This window comes from Rhagoletis pomonella, unplaced genomic scaffold (genome assembly GCF_013731165.1).
Source record: "Rhagoletis pomonella isolate Grant_MI unplaced genomic scaffold, Rhpom_1.0 Rhpom_scaffold_00001, whole genome shotgun sequence".
In the NCBI taxonomy this organism is placed as follows: Eukaryota; Metazoa; Arthropoda; class Insecta; order Diptera; family Tephritidae; genus Rhagoletis; species Rhagoletis pomonella.
This window is the reverse complement of record NW_023458555.1, coordinates 82,024,937-82,051,713: the sequence shown is the minus strand read 5'-3', so window position 1 is coordinate 82,051,713 and position 26,777 is coordinate 82,024,937. Positions and strand designations below refer to the sequence as shown.

General features: G+C 34.9%; 1 protein-coding gene across 1 annotated transcript in view; it reads left to right on the top strand.

Annotated features, from left to right (window-relative positions):
• The window catches only part of LOC118748146 (E3 ubiquitin-protein ligase hyd), a gene marked incomplete in the record, with an annotated part of 830,802 nt that overhangs the window by 738,468 nt on the left and 65,557 nt on the right, over window positions 1–26,777 (top strand). Inside the window, 2 exon segments of the mRNA XM_036482478.1 lie at window positions 12,055–12,261; window positions 12,331–12,478. Coding sequence (XP_036338371.1) covers window positions 12,055–12,261; window positions 12,331–12,478 — 355 coding nt within the window.

The following is a 26,777-nucleotide window of genomic DNA, read 5'->3' as shown; positions in this document are numbered from 1 at the left end:
ACTTACATGATTTTTTAATTCTGACCCAACTGACAAAGCAGTCAACCCATTGGTGGAGTTTTTTCACTCAATACATGTAAGGTATGTGCTCTCCCTTGTATAACTTTTGGATGGCTGGTTGCCCAAGCAGTGAGCCAGATATAACAAGAGCATGAACTTGTTCTTGTTTCTTTTGTCGAATCTTCATAGTTAGGCATGTTTGGAAGAGGCCGCGTTGCATTATATCCTTATCTCGGACACAGAGAACCCTACGACATGTACCACAAATGCCTAATGGGAACTTCGAATTGGTCAATCTAAAATTTTCACTAACGTATTTTTTAATAAGACACTCCAATTTTCCGGTTATATTAAATTCTGAAGGTTTTGACGATCCGAATTTAATCTTTCTCCCGCAAGGCGCGCACACTTTAAATCTGTTCTCTTCGTGATTACACTTATGTTGCGGATGACTTATAGAAGACATGATGTGCAATCAAATAGCTTACACCAGAAATATTATCATCGAGAAAAATACTATCTGTTTTTTTTTACACTAATATACAAAACGATAACTTTAGAATACTCTGTTGAACAAGAAATACTAACAATTGCAGTTAAATTTTTTCCAAATTTTCATTTGACAATATTTTAGGCATAGGAGCAGATATGATTTTAATTCCAACTGCATATTGGTGTATGGGTGCCTTCCAAAACAGGTATGCAAGCAGTTTTGGTTGGCATTTTAGTCATACCTATCATTGTTTCAAGACCACTGTGTGCAATGGGGAGACCAAATAAAAATCGTTAGTATTAAAAAATGGTTAAATAAACAATTGGGTATTATTACTGAAAGTCTCCTGAAGAGAACCAGAGTTTTCCGTTCGAAAAACATCGATTTTCAGGAATTCTATACGTTTTCTACGAAAAATTGTTTTTCCCATATAAAAATACTGGAAAACTTTGAATGCTTTGAGCGACATCCAAATATTTTTTTGATTTCAAAATAAAAAATAGGGGTATACTTTTTTTCTATATACACCAATCCTGTATAAAAATTTTGCCAAGAAAAATTAGCAAATGATCATTTGGGAAATTATAAAACCATTTGATCAGAAGACATATGGAAGCCTTTGAAAGGCTTCAGGACGAGCAGGTGCAGCAGCAACAAGTACAGCAAAGCGAGAATATTGACGACCCAGCACGAAATAAGTATATTTTTAAAGCAAGCTTTCTAAATATGAACGAAATCGGATCATAAATACTGGTTTATCAAATATATCGTCTCGTGTTCCACCTATTAGCAATATTTTAAGTTGAGTTATTCCTTTTCATGTAGTCAATATAAGTTCTAAATATGAACCTAATCGGACTTTAAATACGGGTTTTTCAAACATCTCGACTCCTGCGTCACCTATCGGATTAGCTCATCTTTTGTATTGCGTTTCCATCGGATTCAGAGCCAACTGTGAAGTTTCAAGTCTCTAGGTTATCGGGAAGTTGGTCAAAAATTGGTTGCAAGATTTACCCCTAACAGACATAGGGTACATTCCAAAACGTCAAACACAAAGCATCAGTCTCTTTTATTTCTAAACTGCACTAGACGAAAAAGTCTACAACCTATTTGACAACTAGCATCTAACAGTGGTTACACACATTTGGTATTACAATCTACTGAGGTTTAGAAATAAAAGAGACTGATGGTTTGTATTTTGACGTTTTGGAATTCACCCATACTTACGCACATACATGCATACATACGTACATACGGAGCAAGTTAAATAAAAGCTTGTAAAAAAAATTTAAGTTCCTTGAGCTAGGTGAATACAACGTGAATTTCCTTACGGAATGCAAACCTGCAAACCTCCAACCCTGAATACTTTAGTATGTAATTTAAAATGCAACCCTAACTAAGAACAGGATATAAAGAAAATTGTCAATTGACTTTTTGCTAGTCATCGGAGAAAAACGTGGTTCTTCTTATTCTAACGTAAAATTAGCAAGCCAGCTAAATTGGTGACCCGGACGACTAATTTTCGCAACATCATCCTTTCGGAAAAAAAGGTCGAGGACGATGTAACACCGGCTCCACATAAAACAACTGCGCCAAGCGATGTCCAGCAAAAACCTTTCAACAGCGACTGCCTGCTTAACCAAGAGAGCAATGGTATTTTCGTTAATAATCAGCGTTAAAGTACCCCCTTTATGGGCTGAGCGGCCAGAAATTTGGTTCGCACAAATAGAAGCCCAGTTTTGCATTGCTGGAATCTCATCGGACATAACCAAATTTAACACTGTGATCCATTAAATCTCACGTGTTGGCGCAAATTACGGAGGCAGTGCTACAACCACCAGCAGAAGGAAAATACGAAAACTTAAAAAAGTGCATCATCGACCGGTTTGGCGAAAGCCAAGAGAAAAAGATGAAAAAACTTTTATCTGAAAGCGACCTAGGTGACCGACGGCCCACACAACTTTTACGGGAGCTGATAGGTCTCGCCCGAGACAGAATAAGCAACGAGTTTCTCAAATCCCTTTGGCTTCAGCGTTTGCCCCCTCAGACTAGCACTATCCTTCAGGCATTCACATCTGAACTTCCCGATCTTTTGCCAAATTAGCTGACAAAATCATGGAAGTCAGCGATCACAACCACGTGGCAATGGCAACGAGGTTAGAAACACAGTGAATCCATCCGCATTGAGCGAATAGAGAGACAGCTCGATCAACTGCAGCGTAAACAATCTAGGCCATTTACAACACGGCCTTCTTTAAAACTTACAATGAAAAAATCAGCTGCAAGTTAACTTTGCTGGTTCCATACGAAATTCAGCCGCAATGCACGAAAATGCCGCGCCCCTTGCGGTTTCAATTCGAAGTCAAAAATCTAAGCAACATTGCACGCATCGCAATCACGGACAGCAACACCAAACTTAAATTCATAATTGCCAGCGGCACCGATGTATCCGTTACACCAGTTTGGCCAAGTGACAAATATGGGAAAGCAGTAAACCTTCAAAACGTACGGCGAACGACGCCTGAGCCTATCCTAAGGCTTAGGAAAAACTTTGAGTGGACTTTCTTCATAGCAGACGTCTCAGCACACATCATCGGTTTAGACTTTTTACGTAAATTCAGTTTATTCGTGGATCCAGTACACAACCGAACGACGCTTCACGAAGCTAAAGGCCATGCTATCTACGCGAACATATCATCAGTTGTAACTTTCAAGGCGCCAGATAAATACGCTAGTCTGCTAGATGAGTTCAAGGAGTTAGGTGTACTTAACAACGCCATCGAAAGTAACCTACCACATAGTTACAACCGGTCCAGCAGTCTTCGCACGACCCCGCCGACTCACAGGCGAAAAACTGGACGCAGCAAAGCGCGAGTTTCTGTACATGCTAGATCGGGGAATTTTTACGCCGTCGAGCAGCGAATGGGCTAGTCCCCTGCACATGGTGCGCAAGGCCAATGGCGAGTGGAGACCGTGCGGGGACTCGCGGTCGCTTAACTCTGTAACAGCCGCCGACCGATACCCCATACCATTTTTACACGATATCACGCATATATTGATGGTCCTAAAACGGCAATTACGACGCCGTTCGGACTCTTCGAGTTTCACTTCATGAGTTTTGGCTTACGAAACGCAGCGCAGACAGGAATCGATTTCGTGTTTGCATATATAGACGACATCCTCGTGGCTTCTGCAAATCCAATAGAAAACGAAAAACATTTACGAGAATTTTTCGAACAAAATACCCAAGCAATTCAGCATTTTCGCCACATCAGGTCAGGTTTTCACCACATACTAGAAGGTAGGCAATTCGTAATTTACACTGATCATAAACCCTTAATTTGCGCCTTTTCACAAACCGTAAACGATGCACCTCTTCGGAGAGCCCGCCAGCTAGATTTTATCTCCCAATTTTCTAGCGATATAAGGCATTTTCCCGGTAAAGAGAACGACATTGCCGACTTATTATCGCGTGTTCAGATGATAGGTGTACTAAACTGTACCAAGCAGCGTACGTCAACAGGTAATCGCAAAATTATACAGCCTCGCTCATCCAGGACGTTAAGCTTCGCACAAACTAGTATCGGAACGTTACTTGCGACCAGATATGGCGAAGAATATCGCGAAGTTTGTACGACACTGTATTTTATGTCAGAAAAATAAAGTTCAACGGCATACAAAAGCTCCTCTTGGTGATTACAACAAAGCTGATAGCCTATTTGAACATATCCATTGTATAGACCGATTTTCTCAGTGGCCAGTCGCGATACCCATCCCGGATATGTCGGCAGAAGCGATTGCGCGCGCCTTAATTGAGGGATGGATTGGTTATTTCGCCGTACCCATACAGATCACAACCGACTTAGGTCGAACTCATGCGTATCATGGGGATACGACACCTGAAAACAACGGTTAAACATTCCCAAGCCAATGGAATGCCCTAGCAAAAGTAAGCTAAACGAAACAGAATTCATCAAGCAATTACGGCAGCCCTTTTCTGCGGCTCAGCCAGGCAAAGCAACTCGAGTCCAACTAACATTCATCCAACCTGAGCTTAAAAACTGCGAATTCGTGTTTGTTCGAGTAGACCGCGTGCGTACAGCATTGGAATAACTATACGAAGGACCATTCCAAGTGCTGAAACGAAAAGCGAAATTTTCTCAGGAATCAAAAAACTATCACCGTTTCCATTGATCTCCTCAAGCCCGGTATTTTTGGAAGAAGGAACACAACAAACAGTAGCCAAATTGCCATCGAGGATAGTCAGCGAAACGCTGCCACCACAAGTTACGATGTCAAGGCAGCAACCAGATAAGATCATATCTACCGGGAGAGCCCTGTAGTGATTCTACACTAGATAGCAACTCAAATTATAATTCTCACTTATGAAAATTTGCAAAATGCAACCCTAAACTATGAAGAGGAAATGAAGAAAATTGTCAATTGACTTTTTGCTAGTCATCGAAGAAAAACATAGTTCTTTTTATTCTAACGTAAAATTAACCAGCTAAATAATATAAGTTAGATTTTAATGCAAAAATATACAACTGAAGTAAACAATTTAAAAACCATGCTAAAAAATCGCATGTCTAAAAAAATTTACAGTGCCCAGCGGCTTTTTCGAAACGTAGTATGCTTAAATGCGCAATATTTATAAAATGGAGAAATTACCATAAAAACGTTGGCAGTAAAAAATTTTTAAATTTCCTTCTTATTTAATAAAAAGAATTCGCATAACGCTACGTACTCTTACATAAATTTGCTATACAACTCTCATTATGATATGCAAAATGAATCAAAACAACTATTGATATTTCCTTTTGGATAATCAACGAAACGATTTTTTTTTAGCATTTTTGATAATTAACGAAATTATTTTTCTTTTCATATTTTGTTTATTCAATTTAAATTTTTTGATGTTTTTTTTTAATAAATAACGAAACGAAATTTGTTTGTTTATATAGTTATGCGGCCCTGTAGTCGGTTTTTGTAAAAATTCTATACCAAGGCGAATTGAGATATAAATTCGCCGCCCTGTTCTCTATTGCTAATGAGTAGTAGAGAATGAAATATGACGTATATTCTCTACCAGTAGAGAAATAATCGGTAGAGAAGAGTTACAGAAACGAGCTACTCGTTTGAGTTCAGCTTTAAAACTATAAAATTCTAAAGGGTGGATATTTTTTTATGTTTGCTTATATTTGCAAGAAATTTTCCAGAATTATGGCATCTCTCATGATACAATAATTTTTAGAAGGTAGTTTCACTTCAAAATTTTTGACATAAACCGTGTCTGTGACAAACACGCAATGTGGCCAATGCTACGATATAGAACTTGGGGATTATCGCTTGTTATTTTAGATATTTTTTAACAGAACATGTAAAGATTTTTATGTTTCATAACTGATCACTTAATTTTTAATATAAATATACGTATTTTATACATACATTTTTGCCACTGCTAATCACATGAATAAAAATCATAAAAATGAAAATATAACAGCAATATTTCTTGTTTATAATGGATTAGATCCATCGCACACCACGGACTTTATCGGCCGCCAATTTAGATGTGCTCGCTAGTCTTTCCATTGCACCACAACCTATTGGTCAGAGCGATTAAGCTGGTGTAATGTGCGCACCTCCATACATCTTCGTGTACATATTTCAAGCGAGCCCTATCATTTAAATATGCGGCCGATAAAGTCTGTGGTGTGCGCTGGCTCTTATAGCTGTGTCCTTACATCTATTCCGTGTGTTGCAATATCCACGAAAGCAGCAGTTAATTTTTTATGAAGAAAATTATTACAAAATATTCGAAAATTTTTCTACTTATATGTTTGGCTTTTCTTTGTTTTATTTTTCCAAGGTCAAAAGCTGGATTTTTTTTTTTTGAAAAAGTTGGTACAACAAAAAATACGAAACACGTTTTCTGTCAGATAGCTAACATGGCGGATAAGAAGAAGAAGTGAAACTACCTTCTAAAAATTATTGTATTGTGGTGTATTTAATTATAAAATTGTATTTTTCAAAATTTTATTTTTATATAAACTTATTTTTAATTTAACGTATTTTAAATTTCAAAGAAGAAAAAATTCTGAAGTAATCAAAAATTTTCTTTTTGATTTACATAAATTGAAAAAGAACTTAATTCAATAATTTCAAAAATAACAAAGTACAAAAATGAACAAAGTACAATAGTAAATAGTATTAACACTACAATACTCCCCCTTCCAGAGAGTTATTATTATACAAATTGAAAGTAACTTGTTTCTTTTTAGTCGTTGTTGAAACTATATGGTTGTTAGTGTTATGTGGTTCTGTTATTTCAACTATTGCTGGTTTTAGTCTGTCAATCGAAATAATTTTAATTTCATTATTCACATCTACCTTAAAATATTTTTTGTCTTTTTCAATAACTCTGTAAGGCCCTTCATAAGGATGTTGAAGAGAATGCTTGTTAACAATGCGAATAAAACCAAATTTGCAAGTTTGTAAATCTTTTGGAACATAAATTCCTGAATCGGAATTTTTGTGATGTTTTAAATTTGAATTAAAGTTTTTAAAACGTTCCCGTAAACTTCCTAAAATTTCGGCGGAAGTAACATTTTCTGTAGTTGGCACAACAAGTTCTCCAGGTAGACGCAAATTTTGGCCAAAAAGCATTTCAGCTGGAGTGGCTGCAATATCTTCTTTGTACACTAAACGCAAACCAAGAAGAATAATCGGTAGCTCATCGTACCAATCTCTAGTTCCATTCCTAGCCAAAATTGAAGTTTTCAATTGTCTATGAAATCGTTCCACAATACCATTACTTTGAGGATGATAGGAAGAAGTTGTGATATGATGACTACCAAGTAATTTAGTAAGTTCCGAAAATAATTTGGACGTAAATTGAGTACCCTGATCCGTCGTGATTTCTAAAGGCACACCGAAACGCGAAACATATTCATTAAAAAATTTATTTGCAACTGTCTGCGCAGAGATATCCTTTACAGCATATGCTTCCGGCCAACGAGTAAATCTATCCATAATTGTTAAAATGTAGCGGTAACCTCTTGAAACAGGAAGCGGTCCAACAATATCTAAATGTATATGTTCAAATCTGCTCTTCGGAATTGGAATTGTGCTCACAGGAGATTTTGTGTGACGATAAACTTTAGATTTCTGGCAACTTATACATCCTTTTGACCATATGTTTATCTCCTTGTTCATACAAGGCCAATAATACTTCTTCACAATTAATCGGCGTGTAGCCTTGGTACCAGGATGAGCAATTCCATGTAACATATCGAACACTGTCCTGCGCAAATTAATTGGAACGAAAGGTCTAGGACTTTCTCCTGACACTTCACACCAAATATTAAAATTTAGAATAGGAATTTTAATTAAATTAAGATTTTGAAACGTTTTTCCAGAAATAAGTATATTAAGTTCACTGTCCTGTTGCTGTTCACTCTGTAAAATTTTGAAATTAAGTTCTGAATTTTTAATCACATCTATTTCAAACGCACGAGATAACGTGTCAGCTACAATGTTGGTCTGTCCTTTAATATACTGAATGTCACTAGTAAACTGTGCAATAAACTCAAGATGCCTTGTCTGTCTTGGACTACGCTCAGTTTTGGAATTTAGAACAAAAATCAAGGGTTTGTGGTCAGTAAAAACCGTAAACTGTCTTCATTCTAATAAATACCGAAAATGTTTAATATTCAAATAAATTGCTAAAAGTTCCCTGTCAAAAGCACTATATTTCATTTCTGCTGGAGAGAGTTTCTTTGAAAAGAACGCAAGTGGTTCAGACTTATTATTGAAATGCTGCTGTATGACACCACCAATTGCTGTATTGGATGCATCTACCCTTAAAGACAATTTTGCATCTTTACTAAAATGATTTAGCAAAATCTTAGATGCAAACTTCTCTTTAATGCATTCAAAAGCTTTAATGGATTTGTCATCCCAAACCAAAATTTTGTCTCGCTTTTTACTTGTTTTATTAATTAAATCATATATAACTCCAGTAAACTCAGCTAATTTTGAAATATATCTATGGTAATAGTTAACCATACCAATACACTTTTGCGCTTGTTTTATTGACTTCGGTCGTTCAAAATTGCGAATCGCTTCTACTCTGTTTACAGAAGGCTGTATCCCTGCCTCAGATAAACAATGTCCTAAAAAATCTATACTTGGAACACCAAAAATGCATTTGCTTGGTTTGACGTTCAAACCATACTCAGACAAACGTTCGAAAAGTACCCGTAGATCCTTTAAATGTTGTTCTTCACTCTCACTTGCAACCAGTAGATCATCAATATACGCGAAAACAAAATCTAATTTACCTACTACTTCGTTGATGAATCTCTGAAACGTTTGCGCTGAGTTCCTCAGCCCGAAAGGCATTTGGGTGAACTCAAACATACCGAAAGGAGTAGTAATCGCCGTTTTAAAAATGTCTTCTTCTGCCATTGGAATTTGGTGATACGCTCTAACTAAATCTAACTTTGAAAATATATTTTTATTCCTAAGGTTCATATTAAAATCGTGAATATGAGGCAAAGGATAACGATCCGGTACAGTCACATTATTAAGTCTTCTAAAATCACCACAAGGACGCCAGTCATTAACTTCTTTCTTTGGTACTAAATGAAGTGGAGATGCCACGGATGAATTTGATGGTCTACAAATCCCTGTTTTTACCAAAAAATCGAATTCAGTTTTAGCTACTTCAAATTTGATAGGATCTAAGCGCCTTGGCTTAGAAAAAGGAAGGTTTTCTTCAGTGACAAGTCTGTGAACCGTTGTATGCTTAACCGGTTTTGAGTAATCTAGCTCAGAAATAAGGGAAGGAAACTCCTTCAATAATTATGTATATTGATCTACTGAAAAAATGTTTGGAAGAGGAATATTGCAAAAGTACGAAATTGTATTAACTGATAGATTTGTTAACGGATCTACTAAACACTTGTTTTTAATATCAAAAAGAAGTCCATATTTACACAAAAAATCAGCTCCTATAATCGGCTTCGCAATATCAGCAATCAAAAATGTAAAAAGGAACTCACGCCTTAAACCCAAATTAATATTCAAAAGTTTCTTCCCGTATGTAAAAATAGTTGAGCCGTTAGCTGCCGTTAAAATTATATCTGAAGATTTCCTAGTATTCGAAAATTTAGAAACTGGAAGTACCGAAATTTCTGCTCCGCTATCAATTAAAAAATTTAGTTTGTTTGTTTTATCAAATATAAAAAGGCGACGTGTGGAAATGTCCGAATTCCCGTTGTTTGTCGCCGCAACAACGGACGACTTTAGTTTGTTGGACTATTATTTTTCGAAAATGCACATGGTTGTTCACATTTTTTAGCCTTGTTTCCAAATTTATAATGATATCTACATAACCAATTCGAATTGTCGCGTGATTTTGATCGATATCTAAAAGGGCTCCTAAAACGATTCCTATTCACTCATCGTGACCTTGAATAATTTTGATTCATTTCCCTCCTCATTTCACATAATTCCAAAGAAAGTTTTTCAAAATTTTTAAAAATAAGAGAAGTAGTGTTAACCAAATTAGCCATGACTGCATTTTCACCTTTTGAATTTTGAAAATCATTAACTGAAGCTATCTCGCTTTTACTAATAATCTCCCAAACATTATCAGCCAATTTCGTCAATTCACTAATACTGCTTGAATTAGAACTAGCTAAAATCACACTTAGGTTCTTCGGTAACTTCCTCATCCAAAGTTTCTTAAGAATTTCTTGACTAAAATTGGAACCCGAAAGCAGTACAAGTGACCGATAAAATTCCGAGGGCTTACGATCACCCATTTCAGTATCCGATAAAATTTTGTCTAATTTCGCATTCTCACTTAATGAATGCCTTTCAATTAAAATTTTCTTAAGTGCAGTAAATTTATTATTTTCGGGCGGATTTTGAATAAAGTCTAAAATCGTTATTATAACTTCTTGCGGAAGTGCAGTAATTGTATGTTCATACTTTGTTGTTTCTTGTGTAATATTTTTGGTACTAAACTGCATTTCCGCATGAATAAACCACGCTTCCGGACAACTTGTCCAGAATTGTGGTAGTTTGACCGATGTAGCACAAATCTCATTACTATTTCGATCGACATACGGATTTGTTAACTGTTCGTTAAACGTACTATTTTGTAAATCAATAAGAGTTTCATTTAAATTATCTCGTGTAGATGTATGTGTATCATGTTGTAGTGAACGAAACATTTTGATTATTTGAATTTGAGCAAATATAAAAAGACCTCGAAAAGGGAAGTTTACAATTTAAAAAAATAAATAAATATTATATATGTAATATTTAATAAATAACAATTAAATTCTTTTAATTTTTAATAAAAATAGTATATATATATATATATATTAAAAATATGAGAACAATACAGCTCACCAGTAAAACTAAGATTGTTGTTGATGTTAGCGCTACTGCTGCGGTCGCTGCTGATGCCGCTACTGCTGCTGGCGTTGATGTTGCCGCTGCTCTGTTGGTGTTGTTGCCGTAAATGTTGCTTCTACTTATTACCGGTATTGATAGTTGCGGCTTGTTGCCGTTGTTGTTGCTACGGCTTGTTGAAGCTGTCGCTGTTTGCAATTTTGTTGTGCGAATGCAAAATCAACAAGGGAGTTACTTTCTGGCAACGGATTTCTACATATTAGGAGTACTATCCAAGTGTTATTGAGACGACTAGTACTTATGTTGTTGTTGACGTTGTTCTTTATATTGTTGTGGTTTTCGAAATATCACGTTGGTGATTTTTGCTAATTGGACTCTTGTGGATTGCTGTTCGAATTCCATTCGCGGATATGAAAATGAAGCTTCTTCTTGTCGGCATCACTTATACATTTTATTGCAGCCTGGTGATAGTTCAATTGTAGTGGTATTAACACCAGTGTTGGAATTACCGCAACAAATACAAATAGTGACAAATTATTTGGGTACACCAAAAGACCAACGACCAGGAATGTGGTGAGGAAATCGTTATTGAGCTCCCGGACGAATGTTGGACTTTTAACTATCAGTGCTACAAGTTTGCACTTTTTTTTTAACTAATTAAAGCTGACCGTATGTTTGATACTGAACACGAATATAAAATAATCAACGACTCCTGGCAGGATCGCCAATTGTGGTGTATTTAATTATAAAATTGTATTTTTCAAAATTTTATTTTTATATAAACTTATTTTTAATTTAACGTATTTTAAATTTCAAAGAAGAAAAAATTCTGAAGTAATCAAACATTTTCTTTTTGATTTACATAAATTGAAAAAGAACTTAATTCAATAATTTCAAAAATAACAAAGTACAAAAATGAACAAAGTACAATAGTAAATAGTATTAACACTACAGTATCATGGCATCTCTGATAGGAAAACGGTAGTTTTCTAATCGTAATCTGACGTTGAATTATTGTGGATTTGAAAATTGTGTGCATTTCTTAAGTAGTTCTTTAAACTCATTTTGGATTTGAAAATGATTCTCTTAATCTTAAAGTAAATAAGATTAAAACAATTATTTATTTATTCCAGGTTAATCGGATTATGCCTTCTACAAAATGAACTACTTCCACTTTTCTTACAACGGCATGTTTTGAAATTTATACTCGGAAGAAAAATTAAATTTCACGATTTGGCCTTTTTCGATCCAATAATATATGAGTCCTTCAGGCAACTTATACAGAATGCTCAATCAGATGACGGAGATGGTATAATACAACGCATGGAGCTTTTTTTTGTGTAAGTTAAATGGAGTATTTCAAGCTATAAATGTTCTATTGTATTAATATAGTATGTATGTACATTTAGAATCGATCTTATGAAAGAGGAAGGTGGAGGAAGTGTCGAATTGCTACCAGGAGGTCGGGAAATTCAAGTTACTTCCAGTAATCTATTTGAATATTTAAGACGCTATACCGAGTACAGACTGATTAAATCTCAGGAAAAAGCTTTAGAGGTAAGTTATAAAGACACTTCTATTTATCTACGTATTAGCGCCGTTTCACATGTTCCGGACCCCTATAAAGCGGTAGCCGGTTTGCAAAGGTAAAATGCATGTGTTGTTTTCAGAGCTTTTGACTATCCGGTGTCCTGTTACATAAACTATTTTACAACCCACCGCCCTTTAACCGGCGACTACAATGTATGACTTGAGCAGCGTCCCGTTTCTTCGATCGAAGTACATTTACTCCGATTTCTTTTTTAAACGTAAAATCTGCTCCCTACTCCTCTTTACCTAAAATATGCTCCGATTGATTTACTTTTTTCCATTCACATTAAGAATTTATTACAAAATAATATGGTAACTTCTTAAATTTTTGCTCAATAACTTCTGTGGCAAAAACCAAGGTTTTGTATAGCGAGGAGTAACAGAAGTTGTCCCTTTTACGCTTCAACATTCATTGCGGAATCACTTTTCATTTACAAAAGCAGGGGATTGATTACGGATCACAAAAATGTTTTGGAAACGTGTATGTTTAGCAACTTGGCAGAGTAGATGTCAACGTGAAGAAAATTTTCAGAGATGAATCTTTTTAAAAATAAATACAGGGACATTCTTAATAATGAAACAGTTGAAAGCTTAAGAAAGAAAGAAGAAAAAGTTCAGAAATTTATACGCCGTCTCATAATTTACTTATTTAAAAAAGTATATAAATTTGTTGATGGAAAGTTCGTTTTGAAAGCTATTAAGGGCCGTTTTCTGAAGTAATCTTTAACTATAAAGCTCTCGTTATATTTAAAGGTTGGATTAAAAATAAAGCTATGTCTAAAGTTAAGCATTTCTATTATCAGTTTTTGACGTATGTATGCTCACTTTATAATTAAAGGTTGCATTAAAAATAAAGCTATGTCTAAAGTTAAGCATTTCTATTATCGGCTTTTGACGTATGTATGTTTCTCGGTTGTAAATCAATTTAAAACCGATAATAAAATGCTTTACTTTAGATACAATCATAAATTTTAATGCATCCTTGAGCTTTAAATACCAAAATTTAGGGACAGTCTGGCAAAGCGCTAGTTCCGCCCTATAAATTTCAGAACTGTCTCTGAACTACTGCAAAAGGGATGCAGAGTTGGATGGTTGAAACTCATATGTTGCTAGTTGCGCTGTCATCAATGTTACTCATCCTGGTCATGTGAAAGCTGACAAAAGATGCACAAATGTAATATACTATATTTTTTCGATTTTCTTAGACCCTAATACTAATAACAAACTGTTTTCGTTTATTTAATATATAATTCTCTATGTAATATTGATGCGCCTAAAAGATGCAGCGATTTCCACTCTCAATTACATGCCTGGTGACAGTACGAATTTGAATTGCTTTAAACTTCCGTTCTTAAAACTTCCATTCGTACTGTCACCAGGTTAATTTAATAGCGAGGTTTTAGTTTTTTAAACTATAATTTTTTTATTATTATACATATCTACGTACGTATAAAATTGAGTGCAAAATATATAATTTAGTTAAGCTACACTTGACAGCAAAGGTTTGTGTACACCATTTCTTTTTTAAATATTCACAATATATTGAGAGTTAAAATCTGTTATTATTTAAATGATCATGCTTAAAATAAAATCCCATAAACCGTGTCTTAAAACTTTATACAAAACAAAGTTAAATTTAACGATTTTTCATCAAAATGTTTGACCATTTAATCAGATTTAAAAAAAGAAATAATCAAAAGTGGTAACCAATCTCACTTTGAAATGGGGGTGCTATTGATATGAACGATACTGTATATACGTAAATATATCACTGAGCACTCGAAATGTGTAGTTATGCAGTGATTTTTTTAAAACCCAATGTTTTTCATTTTAAGTATTTTCCGTTTAGTTTTTATTTAAGTACTATGTCTCATCTATATCTTCTATACTAATTATATAAAGAGAAGTCCCTTTTTTTTTGTAACAGGTAATCTCGCGAACGGCTGGTCCGATTTTCATGAAATTTTGTATACAAATAGCTTTCGGTAACCACCATGTTTTAGGCTAAAAATTTTACTTTTTTTTCGGGTAGGTGGACCAGGGACCGGTCTATTCGAAAAAATCTTATTATAGTCCGATTTGCTTAAAATTTAGTACGTAAGTAGCTTTTTAGCATATATTGGCATATATGACCCATTTTTTCCGGGAAGTGGTCCAGGGACCGATCTATTCGAAAAAATCGCATTTACGGTCCGATTTGCTTAAAATTCGGTGCGCAGATAGCTTTTTAGCATGTATTAGCATATGTGATAAATTTTTTCCGAGAAGTGGACCAGGGACCGATCTATTCCAAAAAATCGCATTTATGGTCCGATTTGCTTAAAATTCGGTACGTAAGTAGTTTTTTAGCATATATGATCCATTTTGTCCGAGAAGTCCGAAGTATGGTCCGATTTGCTTAAAATTCGGTACGTAGATAGCTTTTTAGCATATATTAGCATATATAATCCATTTTGTCCGAGTAGTCGACCAAGGACCGATCGGTTCGAAGAAATCGTATTTATGGTCCGATTTGCTTAAAATTCGGTACATAGGTAGCTTTTTGCCTGGATAAGCTTATAGATTCCTGTTTTCCAATTTTCATGCAATTTCGAATATAAATAGCTTTACGTAACGACCATATCAAGGGGCGAATTCGTCACTAGGCAAGATTTTTTTGCGCCAATCAGAAATAACGGATACTGTCAAAATATAATTATAATATATAATATATCTCAACTAATTTATATTTAGAAAGCCGTTTATTAGTTTTCGCAAGGCTCGAGAGCGGCTGAACCGATTTTTTTGAAACTGCCACCTGCCGCACGTGTCCCAAGGATGGTTTTAGGCTGAAAAAAATCTATTTGTAAAGGGGGCGTGGCACTTCCCATAAAAACCGAATTTCTCATGCTACATATCTCTGAAAGTGTGCATGGTAGAGTTTTGGAAATTGGTATGGAGATATACGAAATCGATCGCATACCCTTGGAGAAAAATTTTAGCTATAGTAAAAAGGGGTGTGACATCTCCCATACAAACCGAATTTTTCATACTGCTTATCTCTGGAAATTTTTTGGTAGAGTTCTAGAGTTTTGTATGGAGATGTACGAAATAAATCGCATACTCTTGGAGAAAAATTGGAACTATTGGAAAAGGGGGCGTGGCATCTTCCATACAAACCGAATTTTTCATACTGCCTATCTTTGGAAGTGTTCATGGTATAGTTCTGGAACTTGGTATGGAGATATACGAAAGCAATCGCATACTCATGAAGAAAGAGGGCAGCTGTTGGAAAGGGGGGAGTGGCTCCTCCCATATAAATCGAATTTTTATACTGCATATCTCTGAAAGTATTCATGGTACAGTACTGGAACTTCGTATGGAGATATGTATATAGTTGAAATCAAGCCCATACTCATGGAGAAAATTTGGGCTATTTGAAAAGGGGTGTGAGGCCTACAAACCTACCTTTAGCTATCTTTTAATGAATTTTGTAGGTGTGGTTGTGAGTGAAATCCTCCTAAGTGGTTGTACGGATTTTAACGAAACTTTTTGTGCATTGGAGTGGGTCTCTGGATGGTTTAGTTTCACAATTTAATCCGACAATTGGCGCTGTAGTTGAGTTATTACTAAAAATCTTATTTATGATCCGATTTGGCTAATGTTTTAAATATGTATGCAATACTATTGCAAAAACGTGCTGCCAAGTGGTGCTGAAGTCGAGCTATTACTAAAAATAGCCAAGTGAGGAAAGGTGCCGTGAAGGTCAGATTAAATCGACCTGTTGCACCATTGAGTATATCGACGGTCCTGCGTTGCATTGGCCCAATGGATGTGATTTTCCAATACTATTATGCGTTCAAACTTTTAAGGTATTTCGTCTGAAATAAGTATATGTATACTGCATTTCTGTAGAACAATGATTCGCGGGGAGTCTATGTATAACATTTCAATACATTTAATACAATTTAACGCTGAGCTATCACAAATAAGCATTCAATATATCACCGTTTTTATCATTTTTTGACACGATTTAGTTTAGATTTTTAATTATAAGTATCACAGAAATACCCAGTATACGTATCAAATATAAATTATTTTTAAGAATAACGGTTTTAGAAAATGAAGGAATAATTGACATCTTATGTTCCTAATTTTAAAGCACAGTTTGCCTCAAAAAGTAAATTAGTGCAAAACAAATAGCTCTTTAAACATAAAATTAAGTATTTTTATTTACAAAATTGTATGCGTGCTTATTTAAAGAAAACGCTCTATACTTCTTAGAACCAGCTCAAAACTAACCACATTTTTTCTAGCCCGGAGGTGACCCTTTTTAAACTATCTAAGAACTGTTGTTATATGAACTGTCTCAGAACCATCTAAGCCAGAGTCAGCTCAGAACAAGTTCAAAACTTCTGCAGAGAGCGACACTTGTCACTTCGTAGGACATCGCCATGTTAAAAAGGACAGTTGAAAGCATTGAGTTAGGATAGATGAAGAACCAGTACCGTCCCTTTTCAGGCTAGCTCAGCGCAAGTAGGGTTAAGTTACAGGTTGCTTGAGAAAACGGCCCTAAGCTGATTTACAAGCACTCCGTGCCAATGCTTTACAATTACAATGTAATAGCCTATTTTTACCAAAAGCTTAACTGCAGTTAAAAGCTCAGATAAGTACCAATTATTTTAACGTGGGGTGATTGGCAATGTTTATTTCTCACTTTTTGCTTTCATACTTTCGTTTGCTTGTACTTAATATAACCAATTACCCCATTCGAGTGATATTCTCGTTTTTCCAACGGGCATACTTTCGTTTGCTTGTACTTAATATAACCAATTACCCCATTCGAGTGATATTCTCGTTTTTCCAACGGGCATAAACTGCAGTTAAGGCTTGGTGGAAATGCCCTATAAACACAATGTGATGAATTGAAAAACTACCTGTAATATACATATACACACACATACATATATGTTTATATCCAACGGGGCTAGAAGCGCTCCATTTGTGCTATTGGAGCGCTCCATAATCAGCAGTAAGCGCTCCCTTCCTAATTTCATATTTCATTGTATTTTAACATTGTGTGTTATTAGAAAGTAGCGCTCCCTTGCTGCTCCCAAAGAAGCCCTTGATGAGCGCTCCAACTAAAGCATTTAAAAAGCGATGCATGCAAATTTTAATTTTTATAGGTGTTATTTATATTTTTGTTTTAATAACAGAATGTCGTTTTTGTAAACCAGTTGATGGTTTTATTAAGTGTATTTATAAACATGTTTTTTTCTTTTCTATGTGGTATACAGGCTTACGCCGACAGACTTTGCGGCGGCGGCGTGGTTAACTTCAAAAAGAATCGGCATTTATCAATTCAAAACCAATATCAATTTAAAGAAATAAAAAAATTTAAAGGTTAAGTTATTGGGGTAATTTATGTCGCTATCAATAAATAAATGTTTGCAATAAGCTTATCAACCGTTATGTTAAATTACGGAGTTCTTACAATTTTTTGCGGGTTGTATATTGAAAATAAGGTTGGCCTACTTTTTTCCAAAAGTTTAACCCATCAACTCCCATCAGAACGGGCCTTTTTGGCCCACTGTTTGAAAAATGGCTTATAAATAGTTAAATTTTCCACTAATATATAAAGCGCCAAATTTTTCTATGGAGAACAGAATGAAATGCAAAATAATAGTAATTTTTACCAAAAAGGGGGACTTTAACTGTGTAGAAAAATTGCGATGCGCGGGAGCAAAACCTTCCTGGGGTTTGGCCACTACTTAGGAATACTAACGTAATTTTCACACAGCTACCTAGTTCTTGTATACGTCTGTGGGACCCCAGAATAAAGTAACTTACAAATTAGCAAAAAAATTGCTTGCATTTTATTAAAATTCTGTTTAAAATATTTAAAAAAACACACAGGAAAATCAACTAGTCTTTGCTTTATCTCCAATAATTGAGGAGTTAGATGCAATAAGGGCGCTTCTGTTAAAACTGCGGCGTATACCCCTAATGTGGTATACATACGAAAAAACATACATACATACATATATACATACATACATGTTTGCACATAAATAAACTTTTTTTCAAAAGAAAATATTTTATGTTACTACTCAAAATTGTATTTATTTCTGAGCATCGTTAGAAATTTAAAAATTTGTTTTTTACTTTGCTTTTGTACTGCTCCGTACTTGCTCCTTTGAGGAGCAGCTAACTTTCAGTCCCGTTGGGTTGTATTTTAACAGTGTGTGGCATTAGAAAGAAGTGCTCCCTTGCTGACCCAAAAGAAGCCCTTGGCGAGCGCTCAAGTAAGGCATTTAAAAAGCGATGCACATATGTATCTAAATATGTATATGTATGTATGTATATGTATATTTTTCTTTTAAAAAAAGTATGACTTTTTGGTAAACTATTTGATGGTTTTATTAAGTGCAGCTATAAACATGGCTTTTTTCTATTCTACATATGTGGTATACATGTGAAAATCCATAAATACATACATACACTGCCGGAACAAAGTATTGGCATAGCAAATTTTTCACAATATAGGCAACAATTTTTGTTCTAATATTTTTCCGTCAATTTTGTATAAAAATATGGTTCATTCTACAACAAAAAACATAAAAATATAATTCCTAAACTTTGTGCAAAACTCACGAAATTTCAGCAAATTTTCATGCAAATTTTCAACTTTTTAAGTATGCAGTTTTGCAGCCCATTTAATTGTAGTAAAAAAATGCATGTTCGGTGTTAGTAAAAAATCGCATTGATTTTTGAGTTTTTTTTTTTTTGTTTAAGGAGTTTTACATTTTTTCATATAAAGTATTTTCGAAAAAAAATTTTGTATGGAAGAGACTGCGTGAAAAAAAATTGCCAAAAATCAACGGTAATTCCTAGCTACATACTTAAAACTTGTACTTTATTATAATCAAATTGACTAGGTTACAATACATTTATACAAAATTGACGGAGAAATATTAAAATAAAAAATGTTGCATACACATATTGTGCAAAATTTGCTGTGCCAATACTTTGTTCCGGCAGTGTACATGTTTGTGCATAAATTAACTTTTTTAAAAAGAAAATATTTTATGTAACTACTAAAAATGATATTTATTTCTGGGCATTGCTAAAAATTTTTAAATTTACTTTTTACTTTGCTTTTATACTACTCCCAACTTGCTCCTTTGGGGAGCAGCTCACTTTTAGTCCCGTCGGGTATGCAAAATAATGCGTTAGTATAAAAAAATATTCAGTCGGCCGCTGTGGTGTAATGGTAGGCAGTGCGCGCTTTCACTCATCAGCACCTGAGTTCAAGCCCTGGTCAAAGCAACATCCCAAAAAATATTGAAAAAGGTTTCTCCTTAACAACGGTCGTCCCTCGGCAGGCAATGGCAAACCTCCGAGTGTATTTCTGCCATGAAAAACAGCTTCTCATAAAAATACAATCGCCGTTCGGAGGCGGCGTGAAACTGTAGGTCCCTCCGCTTTGTGTGACAGGATCAAGGCGCACGCCACAAGTCGGAGGAGAAGCTCGGCCAAACACTAACATATGTGTAAGCGCCTATCTATTATTATTATTATAAAAAAATATTTGATGACTTGAAAAAGTACTTATGTATAGAAGTAACAATATTTCCTTATACTTTTTAATAAAAAAATGTTAATTTTTAATATGGTTTTGAGCTTTGTACCACGATTATGCTTATTAGGGAAAATTGAAAAAGAAACAAAGTCTAAGCGGTAGAAGTTATAGCACCTATTTCGGAAATCACCACATCTCCTCATCAGTCCGAACGCTGCACTTGAGTATGCTTAAATATATTTATTTAATTTTATTTTATGTTTGTAGGCTAGTCTGATCTTTTCAGTTATGGTGCGAATGGCTATTTTCATGACACTTATTTTAATATGATTTGGAGCAATTCTAGTTGTTTTTAGAGTTATTTTGAATTAATGCAACTTGTTTAAATTTTCTTTTACAACCCCAAATGTGAAACGTCACGTGACGTAGCGTCACGTGACATAAATTTTCATCGTTATATTTTTGTTAATATTGCTTTTAAATGAATTTTTAACGCAAATAAAACATGTATTTTATGTAGAATATACTTTATATTTTGACTTCAGTGCCAATTCAGGGTGAATTTGTTGGAAATCTATGACTTATTATGTTTCAACTACATACGCCAAATTCGAACCTAATCGGACCATAAATACGGTTTATCGAAATATCTCAACCTTGGCGCCACCTAGGAAGACCATTTTACGCAAACATGATTCTACTTACATAGCCAGTATATATTTAAAAAAGCAGACAAATCTGCCTTAAATACGTTAGATATAAGACTTATTTTTTTTTTCGTGGTGGACCTTCCGATGGAAACACCCATATACAATTTTTGTCTAAACTAATGATAAACTTACCGTTTTGCTGAAAATCGCGAAAATCCCGTTTTTGTGACCTTTGCCCCGAGTAACTTTTTTCCAGGTATGGGATCGATGAGGACTTTCTAGATTTCATTTATGATGGTATTTTGAACAATCCTACCAATTTTCAGCTGGGTGGGAGTTTTTTTAACTTCACTCCTATTTTTGGTCTAATTTGACCGGACTATATGTATAATTCAATCTATAGCAGAAACCACATAAATTCAAGTTTCAAAGCTTGCAGAGATTAAAAAAATTAAGCAAACCTAAAAAAATGTTCTTCAAAATTTCCAAATTTTTTATCAGAATATTTAGAAAACTGCCGGGTATGCATCAACGGTAAATTTTAGCGACTTGAAACTTGCACTTAGACTAAAATTGAATGGACTACAAAAATGTATGCCCGAAAATTTTCTAAACATTTTGAATTAAAATTTGGTAAATTTTTCTAGGTAAGCTTTTTATTTTTTAATTCTAAGTCAAAGTCACTTAAGCCACTATAATTGACGGGCACAGATATAATGCTTCTTTATTGGAGTAACCTATCGGCGCAACGTTTTTGAATTCCGAAAACAAAGGAGGTAGTTTCGTTCAAATGTGAGTTCTGAGCATGCGTAGATTTTGTAAGTGTTAGTATCTGTGAATACATATACACATGGTTGCCACTTAATAATTTTTTTTGTGTACCGAATCGCAAAAAATTTACCAAAATAGGTTTAAGGGAGGTTCCATGGGAAACTGAACCTCAGAGCACAAAACTTTTTCTTTATAAAACTAACAAATGTGTGGATAAGACATGAATACAAATCTTGAATCAACCAAAAAATAACAAATTAAAGCTTTAGATGCATTTTTATTGCCATTTTTTACGTTTTAAAATTAAGTTATAAGAAACTTTTTTGAGTAGGTTTAAAGTAGGTTGTGTTGAGAGTACTCTAAAATAATTTGCGATTCTTAATTCAAGTGTTTGGTAAAAAAATATGTAGTAGAACTGATCTCCGTTTAATAAAATTATATTACACATTAAATTGTGTGAGTGCTTTATCTATATTATGAGTTATTATTAAGCAGTATTGATCTTCTCCCATCCGTGACAAAAAAAAGGTAAAAGTTGTTATGTATATATATATTTAATTACAGACGTTGAAGTTGTGTTTCAGGTTTGTTACATAATGTTAGAACTTCATTGTCAATGTGTACCACAATTTCATTTTCGTTTCCACATAGTTAGATAAGAATAATTCTACAGTCAAGCATGTCCCACCCGTGACAGCTAGGGGTGGTACAGTTGCCAGAGGTAGGTTTACAGGTCTAATAAGCTTTATTTGTTTGTTGAGGTGGACGCAGGGGAGAAGGGCGGAAGCGCGGACTTGCCCATTACCTATATACCCTTGTGGTCAGCTGATTAAGTTAAGTGACATTTTGACCAGTTTTGGTTTTTTCTTTTGTTTATTTAATGTTCATAGTTTTTTTTATAAAAAATCTAGCACATTACATAACCTGAACCACATAAATTCACATTTCAAACTACGTACAAAAATTATAAATTTTAACAGTTACACCCAAAAATTTTTAAATTTTTGTTCATAATTTTTAGAAAAATTCTAGGTATTCAGTTTTATAGCGTATTAAATTTAAGGAGGAAAAAGTGAAAATTTCAAGACGCTAGGAGATCGCGTTGATTTTTAATAATATTTTTGGCTGACGGTGCTAAGCTTTTTCTTCTATATAAAAGAAACTATACTAAAATAAAACGTCAGTGAGTTGAACCCCTACTTTGCTACTTTTATTTTTTAATAACGAATCTTTAATATGGACCACACTAAAAGCTCCTTTTCATATAAAAATTCGTACGTGTCCCACCCGTGACAAATGTTGTCCCACCCGTGACGGATGAATGTCGGATTTTTTTTATAATAAAGCCATTATTTTTGTTGTGGTTTTTGCTTTGTTTGCCTTCGTGGTTCTTTGTTTTATTATAAGACGTCAAGCTCACACAGAAAAGTGAAATAAATTCGTAAAATATATCTGCTTCCAAAAGCAGGTTCTTTTTTGTGTCCCACCCGTGAGAGAAGAGATAACTCAGATTTTTTCCATGTAAAAGTAAGCTGGCATTTTTTCCGTATTTTGTAATAACTCATATAATAGTCAATTAGGGGTAGCTTTATCAAAATGTAGAATTGTTCAGTATTGTATACTTAAATTTAAATAAGAAAGAACAATTTTTTATATTCAGATGTCTCACCCGTGACGGTGGAATCGCCCTTAAGCTTCAGATTTAATTATTCAAATATTTTAAAAATAATCGGTGCCCAATTTTCCGAGTGTTCGGCGAATTTGTTGCAACATATGTACGTATATTGTTTGGCGATGTTCCGTAATCCCTTGTCAAATTTTGTTTGGAGACGGTTGTCGAAAACACCAACAACGAAAATGAGTTGGAACGACCAAATATACGTGCTTTACTAGTTGAGTAGAGTTTTGCCGTTGTCCATAAGCTTAGATGTAGTTTTGAAGGAGTCCAGGGCTTTTAACACAAGTACAAACTATGTAACCTTTAAAAATTACTACCTTGTAGGGCTACTATAAGGAAAATTTCGGTAGCAAATCTTATTGTCATTATGACATTATTATCGGTGTTAATGCTGGTTCCCAAGTAAACGAAATTCTCTACTTTTTCGAAATTATAACTGTCAGCTGTGACGTGGGTGCCCGGGCGCGAATGTGCTGGCTGTTTGTTTGATGACAGGAGATACTTCGTCTTGTCCTCGTTTACCACCAGAACCATTCGCTTTGCTTCCGTATCCAACTTGGAAAAGGCAGAACAGACTTCGCGGTTTTTGATACCGATGATATCGATGTCATCGGCATAAGCCAGCAATTGCTCGCTCTTGTAGTAAATTGTTCCTGAGCGGTTCAGTTCTGGACAGTGCTTAGTACCTAATAATCGGTTTTGTTTGGGAAATATCTCCAATGTTTTACCATAAAGCCTCTTATAGCCTAGTTGTTAACAGCTATGAGAATTGACTATCAGTTGACTCCTGAATGCTTCGCCTATTGCGATTGCTCAATCTCATAAATTTCTCAGTCAGTTTTAATGCTGCCTGCAATCTAGAGGTAATGTTGTCTTGATTGCAGCCCACCACGAAGATGTGTAGCTTATACGTAAAAGCTTTTGCCTTTCCAGGATCTCAAGCCTACGTCTCCTTGTTGTGATATTATAGTTCTTATGTTCCATGGAGTTATTACATTAGGAATACCTTCTTGTAATGGGCTTGGATTTTGCTTGGCTATCTGCTTATTCAGAAATGCCTTTTCGATTACCTGTGTTAGACAATATGTCGCGGTAATAGCAGATTTTCCTGATAGATTTACGTTGCCCTTTACACAAAGGCTGTGCCTTTATATAGGTATATCATGTAAGTAATAAGTTTCTCATTTTGCCAAGATTAAAAAAAATTACCAATTCTAAAAGTTATGTACCTATGTATCAAACTGGAAAAAATTTACCAAAAATTGTAGACTTCGGCCAAAACGGCAACCGTGCATATACAGCCAACCAATAACGTTTACCCAGCCAGCAGAGAAATGTAAATTTTGCCGACAGTGCAGTCTAGTACAATTCTCCGTATCCGGAAACGAATAGAAAACGACTACAATTTTCATTCATTTGTGTATCCCCACCCGACCAACATTCACGAGAATGCATCTGTTTGAGATATTTTAGCAGCACCTTCGCTTACAAAACTATTTAGAACGGGTTCCGAGAAAGTATCGTAAAAGTATTACCTGTCGCTCAGTTTGTGACATGCGTTTTCGAAAGGTTTTTTGAAGTGCTTTCGGTAGTGGAAACGTTAAGTTAATTCTATCCATTTTGCTATCGAGAAATTAATGAGCGGGCATGTTTTCGATCTGTTCGATTATCGAGAAAGTAGCGAAACGAAAGTTATTTCGGTCCGTTTACTCATCGGGGATGCATCGAGAGTACAATCGTAAGCAAACATTAAAATTACTAGTTTATGATAAATAGAGCCGTTCCATTCCAGTTGATTCCCATATAAAAAGTGCTTTTGAAATTTTATCAGTTGTTTTATATTTAACAGTATGTAAAAATACAAGAGTTCAGTTTTCTCAAGCTTAGAACAATCTAAAAATTAAAATAAGTATTCATTAGTTAAAAATTGTAACATAAACATGTAATTAAAAGTTATTATTTTTGAATATCATTTTAAATCCTTTGTTTTTTTCCTGGTACTTGTAAATTTTGCAGACTCGGTCATGTGCGTACTGGAAAAATGTTGGATTTATTTTATCAAATTCGCTGTCCTCCAACGCATCCTTTTTTGTAAACGCATCTGAATAAAGAGTTAAAATCAATCAAATTACTATTCGTCACAGCGGTTCGACTTACCTCGAAATGCCAACGTCAAATTCATCCCTGTTATGCAGGCTGCGCTAACGTGTCTTCAAACAATGATCGCCCCGAGCTTCTGATAAATTTATCGTACGACTTCTCCCCATTGCACAGTGGCCAATTTTTCGAAAAAGCTGGCCAAAAGCGAAGCGTGGTACAATTGTAATCAAACCTGGTATATCCGTCTTTATTTTGGTTGCTGGTTTTAAATTTCACCACATAATTTCGAAATTCAAAATGGCGAATCCATAATGGCCGCTGTGTACGCATAAAATTATCAGATTTTTAGCAAAACTAAGGTAGTTAAGTGTAAAAGGTCATATTTCTCCTTTTTTGTTATATAATGTGATGTAGCGGTTACAATGTACGCTATCATTCCGCAGGGCCTGGGTCCAAGCCCAGTTTCCGACCAACATAAAAAATAAGAAACAAAAAAGTTTTTTGTAATAGTGGTCGCCCTTTGGCAGGCAATGGCAAACCCCCGAGTGTATTCAGCCACGGAAAACAGCTTCTCATAAAAATGCAATCCCCGTTCGGATTGGGCGTAAAACTGTTGGTCCCTCCCCTTTGTGCGCCAACATCAAGGCGCACGCCACAAATCGGAAAGAAGCTCGGACAAACACTAACGAGGTTGATGTTCGGATCATCTAACAATGTTGATGTTCAAATTTACACGGGAGATGAATCAATAAACAAGACATACATATTTGTTGGTACAGGAATATATTTTTAAGATAAAACGCGCCGTCAGACGGTGTGTCTCGCAGTCATCTGAAGTATCCAAGCTCATATCAATATTTAATATTGTTCCATTCTATCATTTCTATCAAGTCGTACGTAAATTGTAATAAATAATAAAAAGTTATATGATTAGTTGAGAGTTGGTATATCGTGCCTGTAATTTTACTACCTTCTCCAACCATGTTTGGTTTTTTACAAGAAAGCGTGCAGTTGTTCTGTTACTCTTGTCCCATTTTCGTTTTATAGTAGTAAGTAAATCTTTCACTTCACTTCTTTGGTCTGGATGGAGCGTGATAGTTTTGTTTTGTTTTTTAGATAGATGTTCCTCTAGACTTTTGGTTTTTACACCCACTTCCAAATGCAATTGTTTAAAAAATGCATCGACAATTTCACGCCGGGTGCACTCTAATATAGTAGTACTTTCTGACATCATTTAAATTCTCTTTAAAACATCAAAATCTTGACAGAAATAATTTTTTACATAATTTAAATCTATTACACATAAAAAAAAATTAAGAATCGCGTATAAACACTGATGTCCAAACTACAGTGGCGGCTTGTGGCAGGTGGTTTTAACCAAGGTGGATGGGAAAAACTTCAATATATATGAGAAAGAAAATTAGACCGCCCATCTGGACCACTCTCGTAACTATTTTCCTAATTTATCATAATGAGTAAACAAAAAAAATCAATCCGTGGATATCT